This window comes from Mandrillus leucophaeus, unplaced genomic scaffold, assembly GCF_000951045.1.
Source record: "Mandrillus leucophaeus isolate KB7577 unplaced genomic scaffold, Mleu.le_1.0 Scaffold216, whole genome shotgun sequence".
Taxonomy (NCBI): Eukaryota; Metazoa; Chordata; class Mammalia; order Primates; family Cercopithecidae; genus Mandrillus; species Mandrillus leucophaeus.
Window position 1 is genome coordinate 3,751,732 of NW_012102210.1, and position 10,729 is coordinate 3,762,460.

General features: G+C 39.7%; 1 protein-coding gene across 1 annotated transcript in view; it reads right to left on the reverse strand.

Moving 5' to 3' along the window:
• The window catches only part of SLC4A5 (solute carrier family 4 (sodium bicarbonate cotransporter), member 5), a 118,843-nt gene that overhangs the window by 102,888 nt on the left and 5,226 nt on the right, over positions 1-10,729 (reverse strand). Inside the window, exon 2 of the mRNA XM_011980707.1 lies at positions 1,981-2,058. Coding sequence (XP_011836097.1) covers positions 1,981-2,056 — 76 coding nt within the window. The 5' untranslated portion in view covers positions 2,057-2,058. The remainder of the gene's footprint in view (positions 1-1,980; positions 2,059-10,729) is intronic.

A 10,729-nucleotide genomic window follows, 5' to 3' on the forward strand; every position in this document is an offset into this window, starting at 1 on the left:
TAGCCAGGATGGTCTCGATCTCCTGACCTCGTGATCTGCCTGTCTTGGCCTCCCAAAGTGCTGGGATTACAGGCTTGAGCCACCGCGCCTGGCCAACACTTGTCCTTTTTTTTTTTTTTTTAAGAAAGAGGGTCTTGCTATATTGCCCAGGCTGGCCTCAAACTCTTAGCCTCAAGCAATTCTCCTGCCTCTGTCTCCTGGGTAGCTGGGACTACAGGCACATGCCACTATGCCCAGCTCCTCCTGTGGTTTTAATTGAGCACTTTATATGATTCTGTTTTCTCTCATCTCTGAGTGTATCAATTATACCCCTTAAAAAATTATAGTGGTTGCCCTAGACTTTGCAATATACAGTTAGAATTAATCTATGTCCACTTTCAAATAACACTATACTGTTTCTCAACTGAACTATGGAGAAGCATGTCTAAGCCTTTTAGAGAGATGTTGAATATGCTTTAGAGAGATGTTGTATGAGTCTACTCTGGTTGGTGCATTCCTAGGTACTGGGGGTCAGGTTACTTGGATGTCAGTGTCCAAATCTGTATATAGTCCCAGCTCACCCCACTGCATGCTCTTCTGGATCCCATTCTCCCCTGGATGTAACAGGGATGAAAAAAATGAAGTGGAGATTATTATGAAGTGTGGCCTCGCTTCCTAGGGGACGGGTGTCAGAATGACTAGTTTCCCTTCTTCCTCCTCTCACCTCCCCATATCATGGTGGAACTTCCCTTCCCTACACTGCATTGTTTAAGCAAGCTGCAATTTGAGATAAGAAGTAGACACTAGCACTTAGAGGTAAGTAGTTCCACTCTAAGGGCTTAGCATATTTGGGTCTTCCAACGACAAGTTCCTATTCTCCACACCCTTGAGGCCAGGAATGGAAATGAAAAGAAGCAGGTATTATCAAAAAGACCCCAACCCAAGAGGCAGCTGCCCTGGGTGCTCCCTGGTTTGTCCTTTACTTGATCTGTGGCCATCCTGCCTCTGTGGGACTCAGTGAACTCATCTGTAATGTGGGAATGAAAATCCTTTCTCTACCGAACTGGCGTCTGAAAAGATAGAATGGGATCATGTATGAGAACATGATTATGCAAATTGTAAGGGGCCATACACAGGAAGAGTATACTTATTAAAAAAATCAGAGGAGATGGCTGTCAAAAAAATATTTTACTTTCTGTTCTGAATCTAAATTGTCCCATATTTTCTTGGCTTCTATCATAATCAAAAGAGCATGGTGATTTAGCTGGTGAACTGTGGAGAGTGGCTTGCCCTCACCCAAGTCTACATTCTCCTTCGTGGCTCTGCAGGACCTCTCCTCTCACTGTAAGTATCTTGCAGTTTGGCTCAGGACATGTGCCAAGTTCTCCTAGCAACTCTTTAGGGCATTTTTCTTGCTTGACAGCTCCAAAGTGGCTCTACGCATTCTGCAGCTCACAGAGCCTGTAGGTGGACAGTGAGGTTGGTATTTTCCTTCACATGGGGCTGGGGTAATGATGGCACTAGCCACCCGTCTGATTGCCTTTTCATAAGCCCTGTGGCTTCTTCTCTGTAGTGTGTAGGAGGCTTCGGGCCTCTAAAGTCAGCAATTCTGGAGCAAGAGAAATACCTGCCACCCCAACATCCTCTTGCACTGGTTTTAACTGAGCTGGCAGTTTGGGAATCTATTAATATAAAATGTTGATATTTGGCATTTATTATGGTTTGCAGATCTTGTAAAATTAGGTGAGTTACATTTTGTGTTGGGGAAGCTATACTCTAATCCACACAGGCAAAGTGGCAGTTTCCTGTCTCCGGCCTGACCATGCAGTCACCTGGGGATACCATGAAGGCTGGTCCCACCAGCCTTAAGGAGACACTGTGGATGAGTCAGGAAAAGGGACCTGCTCCCTAGACTCTCCAGCTGCAAGAGTTGTTATAAAGACATCCAGAGAATTCTCAGTGCCTCCTGAGATTTGCGTAAAGTCCTCAAAGTGACCTCACCTTTCTGATCCGGAAATCTCCTCCTGTGGTTAGTGTGGTCCAGCTTTCCTACCCCAGCCTTCTCCTTCACCTTCATGACTATAAAGTAAAAGGAACACAGCCTCAAAATGTATACATTAAAAAGGGTAGGATTTCAAGGATAAATGGCCAAATCCATAGTCACAATGGGAGATTTTAATACAGATAAAAAACTAAGACAAAAGGACATATAGCCAGGTGTGGTGTGACTCACAACTGTAATCCCAGCACTTTGAGAGGCTGAGGAGGGTGGGTCACCTGAAATCAGGAGTTCGAGACCAGCCTGGCCAACATACTGAAACTCCATCTCTACTAAAAATACAAAAATTAGCCAGGTGTGGTGGCATGCGCCTATAATCCCAGTTGCTAGGGAGGCTGAGGCAAGAGAATCTCTTGAACTCGGGAGGCGGACTTTGCAATGAGCTGAGATTGCACCACTGCACACCAGCCTGGGCAACAGAGCAAGACTCTGTCTTAAAAAAGAAAAAAAAAGGGACATATAAACAAATTGAAGAATAATTTCAAACAGAGAACACACTTCCTTTTCAAGTACAAATGACACCATTTACAAAGAAAGCACATATACTAAGTCACAGAAAAGCCTCAGAAAAGTAAATTTATTATGCTTCTATAGTTTATATATAATAAGCCAAATTTATATTGTGGTTTCCTATTAAAACCATCATTCAAAATTATTTTATATAAATATACTTGTATATATAGTAATTTCTAATCATGGGTTTAACAGGAAACCACAATAGAAATTATTAAATATTTGAACTCAACATTTATAAATACAACATATTGAAACTTGTGGGATGCAGCATACTTAGAGGGAACAAGGAAAGAAGGCAATTACTTTAAAAGATTATTAAGATAGCGGCTGGGCGCGGTGGCTCAAGCCTGTAATCCCAGCACTTTGGGAGGCCGACACGGGCGGATCACGAGGTCAGGAGATCGAGACCATCCTGGCTAACATGGTGAAACCCCGTCTCTACTAAAAAGAATACAAAAAACTAGCCGGGCAAGGTGGCGGGCGCCTGTAGTCCCAGCTACTCGGGAGGCTGAGGCAGGAGAATGGCGTGAACCCAGGAGGCGGAGCTTGCAGTGAGCCCAGATCGCGCCACTGCACTCCAGCCTGGGCGACAGAGCGAGACTGCGTCTCAAAAAAAAAAAAAAAATTTGGAAGTTTGGATGGCTGTGGTGGCTCACACCTGTAATCCCTCCACTTTGGGAGGCCAAGGCAGAAGGGTTGCTTGAGGCCAGGAGTTCACGACCAGCCTGAGCAACATAATGAGACTTCATCTCTATAATACACACACATATATATATCTTGTTAGATATATGTGTATATCTATATTAGATACATATTTTATAAATATATATATGTGTGTGTATATATAAATATGCACCAGGTGTGATAGTGTGCTGTAGTCCTAAGCTACTTGGGAGGCTGATGTGGGAGGATCATATGAGTTCAGAAGTTTGAGGCTGCAGTGAGCCATATATGATTGTGCCACTGCATTACAGCCTGGGTGACAGAGTGAGACTCTGTCTCTATGAAAAAGAAAAAAAAGAAAAAACAAAGGCATTCTATGTAAGATCAATCAGAAGAAAAGAAGAATTTTAAGTAAACAACACTAGGAATGAAAAAGGGACATAACTTAAAATATAGTTGGGAATTTAAAAATTATAATTCCATTAAAAAATTCATGCCAATTTTAAAACTTAAATAATAACAATAAAACTTAAACAATAACAATTACATTGCTATGTGCCAGATACTATTTTAAGTGCTTTGCATATATGATTTAATTGAATCTTCTCAACAATCCTATGAAATAAATAACATTATTATTCCCATTTTACAAATGAGGAAACCCAGGCACAGAGAGCTTCAATGACTACCCACATGGAAAAACAAAACCAGACAATCTGTTTCTGGAACTATAACCCTTAGCCACAAGGCTAATAAATGGATACTTCACTACAAAAGTAATAGAAGTATCAAAATTGACTTTAAAAAAATTAGAAAACCTAAATTAACCAATAACAAATGATTGAAATGATTGTAGGAAAGGCACCACAATCAGTCATATATTGATAATTATTGAAGTTATGCTACAAAAGATTTGAAAAAAAAAAGAGTTGTAAACTAAAAATAAAATCCTAAGCCTCCCCACCAACTGAATGGACTCCCTCTTGGCCAACGGGATCCCAGGCATATATTAAAAACCGAAATCCTGGCCAAGACAGGATAGGAGGTCAGATACACCTTGTTATATTCTCTCCTTTTTGCAGTGTAGACATAACTGATCAGCATTTATGTTAAAATTGAGAATAAGACTAACAGAACAGATCCTTTGTGGCAATAAGGTACCAAACTATAAACAAGACCTAAAGCCAGGCCAGGCAAGGGTTAAGTCATGCACACCTACACTTGAAGAATAGCTGTGTCCTAACTGCCACAAGGTTTTTCTTTTCCTCTAGCAGCTAAATAAGCACTGGCCTTGAGACAAGCAATATTAGAACAATTCGCAGCACATCTACCAGCAGACGCTGACTAACCAACCCCCTGCTCCATAAGCCATAACTATAAGCTTTGATTGGACAGAAGACTAACTTCAGTAACTTTCTCCTGATAAGATCACGAACCATGGACTGGTTCTGGTCAGTTTACAGAGGCTGTGCACTTGAACTCCTACAAAGATATTCTAATGTATAATGCCTAATGTAATACATTTAAATGTAACGGCCCCATCCCAAGGTGAATATGGGCATGTGTAATATGCATGTTTGTTCAATACACATGTATCAGGACCACCTTCATGAATATTCATAGATCCTCCTGTAACCTATTGAATATGCATGTTTGGCCAACCCAGTCATTACCCCTCTTCCTTCAAAGTGCCCATCTCTGATCTACCCTAAGGCTATGGTTCCCAGCCTGTAACATGGCCACCTTGCAGCCTGCAACCCTTTACAAGAAATACTTCTCTCTAAACGCATAGATTATGTGATTTTTAAGTTAATAGGGTCATCATCATTTATTTTACTTTCGTTGTATTTGAAAATTTTTCTATAATGCAAAGAAAAATAAACACCAGGAACAAATAGTTTTTTAAAATGTTTTATCTGAACCTTCAAGGATTAGATAGCTTCTACATATACAAAATGTTTCTCAAAGATAGAAATAGGACATCAGAGGCAATAGGGACATCTGAAGACCATGATGCAGAGTGGGCTGAACACAGGGGAGATGGTGGGAAATCTTCATAAGGAGTTCTGATTAAATCCTCAGGTCTCTCTTCTAGGCTCTAGTCTCCTATAATGCCCCTTCTACTCAGAATATGGAGGTGCCCTGTAGGAGACTAAAGCCTAGGACAGAAGATCCCTAGATAGCTGAGGGCAAAAAGGAGTAATTTCACTGGGGAAACAAAAAGGAGTTAAGTAAATGCAGTTAGCCCCCCAGCCCTTTGCCTGTTGGACTCCTAGAACCCTAATGAAGGTTAGGCCCTCCAGGCAGGACATTGGAGAACTTTCAGGTTCCAACATTTTGGGCACCTCTGGCAAAATGGCAAGGGCTGCATCCAATTGCCCACTGTAAGTCTATCATTCAACAAGTCCAGCCTGGCCACTTGGCAGCTGTTTAGCAGTTCCACTTCAAAACATGAACAGCCAGCCAAGAATCACCAGAATGACAGACACCAAAACAAACAGGAAAAGAAAAAGTCCAAGGAAGCAGGAGCAATGTAGGCAGCCAAAGAAACCATTAAAACTATGTAGTAGCAAATGCCACAAAAGCAAAAATAGACAAATGGTACTTAATTAAACTAAAAAGCTTCTACACAGCAAAATAAACAATGAACAAAGTAAACAGACAACCTACAGCATGAAAAAAAAATTACACACTGTGCATGTGACAAAGAGCTAATATCTAGAATCTGCGAGGAACTCAAACAACTCAAAAAGAAAAAACAACCCCATTAAAAAGTGAGCAAAGGACATGAACAGATATTTGGCAAAAGAAGACATAGAAATGGCCAACAAACATAAAAAATGCTCAATATCACTAATCATCAGAGAAATGCAAATTAAAACCACAATGGGATATCATCTTACACCAGCCAGAATGGCTATTATTAAAAAGTCTAGGCCTGGCAAGGTGGCTTATGCCTGTAATCCTAGCAGTTTGGGAGGCCGAGGTGGGGGGATGGCCTGAGGTCAGGAGTTCAAGATCAGCCTGGCTAACACGGTAAAATCCCATCTCTACTAAAAATACAAAAATTAGCCAGGTGTGATGGTGCGTGCCTGTAATCCCAGATAGGAGGCTGAGGCACGAGAATTGCTTGAACCCGGGAGGCAGAGGTTGCAGACTGAGATTGTGCCACTGCGCTCCAGCCTGGGCAACAGAGTGAGACTGTCTTACACACACACACACACACAAAGTCTAAAAATAACACATGTTGGCCAGGCTGCAGAGAAAACATGCACTGTTGGTGGGAATGTAAATTAGTACAACCTTTATGAAAAACAGTATGGAGGATTCTCAAAGAACTAAAAATAAAACTACCATTTGATCCAGCAATCCCACTACTGGTATATGCCCAAAGGAAAAGAATCATTATATTAAAAAAGATACCAGCACTTGTATGTTTATTGCAGCACTATTCACAATAGCAAAGATATGGAATCAACTTAAGTGTAATCAGTGTAGGATTGGATAAAGAAAATGTAATATATATATATATGTGTGTGTGTATTTATAATGGAATGTTACTCAGCCATAGAAAATGAAATCATGTCTTTCGCAGCAACATGGATGAAACTGGAGGCCATTATCCTCAGTGAAATAACTCAGAAACAGAAAGACAAATCCTGTGTGTTCTCACTTAAAAGTGGGAGCTAACAATTGGTACACACGGACATGTAGAGTGAAATAACAGACACTGGAGACTCCAAAAGATAGGAGGGTAGGAGGGGGTGAGGGTTGAAAAGTGACCTATTGGGTACACTGTTCACTGTTCGGGTGATGAGTACCCTAAACTCAAACTTCACCACAATGAAATGTATGCATGTAAGAAACCTGCACTTTTACTCCCTAAATATATATTTTAAAATGTTTAAGTTATTTTAAAAACTATGTAACTGGTGCTCACTTTAGTAGCACATATACTAAAATTGGGATAATAAAAGATTAGCATGACCCCCGTGCAAAGATTACAAAACAAAGACAAAAACAAAGATAGTTAATATCTTCAAGGAGATTGTTATAGGTTTGTTTAATATAGTTCCTTCCTTGGCATCCAGTTTTTGGCCTGACATAAGTTGTTTGAAACCCAATTAGTTGTACTCCTTTGGCCTAGTTAAAACTTCCCCTCCCCATGTGATTCTCGCTCGCTCTCTCTCTCTCTCTCTCTCCCCCCATTCACTGATTGAACATCCTACTGCCCCTTGACTTCCCGCCAGCTACCCCTAACCTCTCCAAGATCTGTAAGTAATAAATTTTTTCTGTTTTATGCATTTTGGTTTCATTGTGTCTCACCTGACCACCTAAACCTTATTTTCCTCCTGGTTAGAGCTCTCCTAGAAAGTGGCTATCTTGGTTTCTGGCTACTCTGCAGAGACAGCTCTCAAGACCAAATTAGAGGAAATCACAACAGAGACAAGAAAAGACATTGTATTCATGACAACAAGAAAAGCAGAATTAAAAATATCTTAGAAGAAAATTTTCAATAAAAGACTTGGAACATAAATTTGAAGGAGTATATCAGATAATAGAACACAAATAAAAAGAGATTAAACAAATACTATGATAAAACAAGAAAACCAGAGAATCAATCCAGGAGGCCCAAACATCAAAGTAATAGGAATTCCCAAAACAGAGATAAAAAAATAGTGGAGAGAAAATTATCAATGAAATAACATGAGAATATTTTCCAGAACTGAAGGATTTGAATTTTCTGATTGAAAGAACTTTCATTCAGCTCAGAAAAAATAATTTTTAAAAAATCCACTCCAAGTCACATGATTATGAAGCATTAGGACATCATGGATAAAAAGATCTTAAAAGCTTCCAGAAAAAAATAAGTCACCTACCAAGAATCCGAAACAAGAATTGACATCAGATTTCTCAATCGCTATAGTGGAAGCTACAAGACAATGAAATCATGCTTCCAAAAGTGAGACAAAATTATTTCCAACCTAGAATTCCAGTCCCAATCAAGCTATCAATCAAGTGGGAGAGTAGAATAGGGGCATTTTCAGACATAAACTATCTCAAAAATTTACCTTCGATGCACCTTTATTTCAGGAAGTGATTGAAGGAGGAACTCTAACAAGATGAAGGACTTGCACTAAGACAGAAATTAAGTCTGGAAAACGGGATTCACCACAAAAGATGGGCAAAGAAAAGTCGCCGGAGAAGAACCCTGCAACAGTCCAGAGAGCAACAGGCACATTTTAGAGCAGGCACTGGACAGGATGTCCTCAGGAAAAAACCTGGTTCTGAAAAATGGTCTTGATGTGTTTGACTATTACGAGAGGATACAAAAAGCTTGTCAAGAATAGTCACAGAAAGGAAAAGTAATCATGGTACACTATACTCAACTGTGGGCAATATTTACACAGTCATAATAAATCAAGTGAGTGTTAATTTCCCTGAAAATAGCAATAGAAACAGCGTTGATATTCCACCGATATGCATTGGTATGGCTGCTCTTTATGGTTGGTGTCCATTTTTAGTGATCAGGTATTCATTTTGGTTGGTCAACATCAGTGCCATGTTGGTTGTTAAATATTTTGAACATCACCACTGGATGTAACTATTTGGAGAGTATAAAACACCTGTGGAGAATGCTACTAGCTACTTCCCTGATGCCCATTGCCCTTGCTGCTCTGACTTTCTGACTTCTGCTCCAACCACAGTAGCACTATGGCCAACTAAAAAGAATCACTTCCCTCAGATGCTCTTCAGCTCTCTCTGGCTGAAGAACTGCAGGAGAAAGAACTTGAGGAAGGAGTCCCTTCCTAGATAAAGCATTTTCAGAAGAAAGCCCCTTCACTTCTCCTTTTTCTTCCTTCCTGGATAGAGTTGCCAAGTTTAGCAAATAAAACTAGTTTGCCCAGTTACATTTGAATTTCAGATAACAACAAATAACTTTGAGTGTATGTTTGGTACAATATTTGGGATATACTTCCACTAAAAATTACTTGTTGACAAAGGTGACCTAGATGTGGTTACTGAAAACCATACCTGGGTCATATGACAAAGGACTCTAGGAAAGTAAGTTTTTACTGGAAAAAAATAAAATTGAGTCTGTCAGTAAGGGAAAAAGGGAGAATGGGCATTGGGTAGTTATCTAGCATGTCTGCTACACTGCCCAACATCCATTCCCTCTTCTTCTTGCCTATTTACAAAACTCCATTTTGTTCAGGTAGAGACACAGGGCCCTTGATTGCCAGCAGTCACCTTCCCTAGGCTCAGGCATGAGTTGGGATCTATATAAACCATTAATGGTAATCTGGTTGCCCTTAGCCAGTCACTGATTTTAGGAGTAGTCATGTGACACTATTCTAGCCGATGAGATTTAGGTAGAAGTACCTTGGGTAAGATTTCCAGGAAAGCTTTTATTTTCCTGATTGAAAGTGACACAGTTGGAATGCATAGTTTGTCCTTTACCCTCCTCCTTTCTTGCACGGACCTTGAGACTTTGAGATAAAGCAGCCATCTTGCAACAATGAGGTGACAGGTATGAAGATCAAAGGCACAGGCTAAGGACAAAGCAGAAGGATAAGACAAATCTGGGTTCCTGAGAATATCACTGAGCTCTGGAATGCTTATCCCTGGATTTCCTGTTACCTGAAAAAAAAAAAATCTCTACATTTAAACTGCTAGCTAAGTTTTATGTTACTTTTAGCTGAGGCCTTCCTAACTGACACATAATGGATAACTATGGACAGTTCAAATGAATGAACTAGATTTTTATGTATTAACATGTCTAAATCTCAAAAACATAATGAGAAAAACAAAGTTGTAAAACAAAATGATATTATTTACATAAAATTTTCAAACAAACAAAACACTACCAATACTGATTATAGTTACATTTATAAGTAATAAAATCATAAAATTATGCAGAGGAATGATACACACCAACTTCAGGTTACTTCTGGGGAGGGATAAAGTTAATGATGCTTGATGATCTTTGGTATTTTGGATAGATTATACATATACATGTAGGTATGAAACAAATATGATAAAATGTTAACATCTGTTAATTCTGGACAGTAATATATCAATGTCTGTCATATTGTACACATTTGAGGTATTTTATTATTAAATTTTTTAAAGTACTTTTTAAAATAACTAAGAGGTCTCCCCAACACTATGAGATAACAGTCTCACGTAAAATGGGTCAACTGAGCACTCTGCACAAAAAATGACTGGGAAAAAAACTCCCCACACTTTGCTAGATCATTATGAAATTTTAGAACAGTGACTATGAAGAAAAGAAAGATCCTAAAAACTTGTAGAGTGAAACAATCAGAAACAGGTCACCTGTCAATGAATAGAAAAGCAGAAGACTCCTCCTCAGCAAGTTGAATAAGAGAAGATAATGGGCAGGGTGCAGTGTCTCACGCCTGTAATCCCAGCACTTTGGGAGGCTGAGGCGGGTGGATCACCTGAGGTCAGGAGTTCAAGACCAGCCTGGCCAACATGGTGAAACCC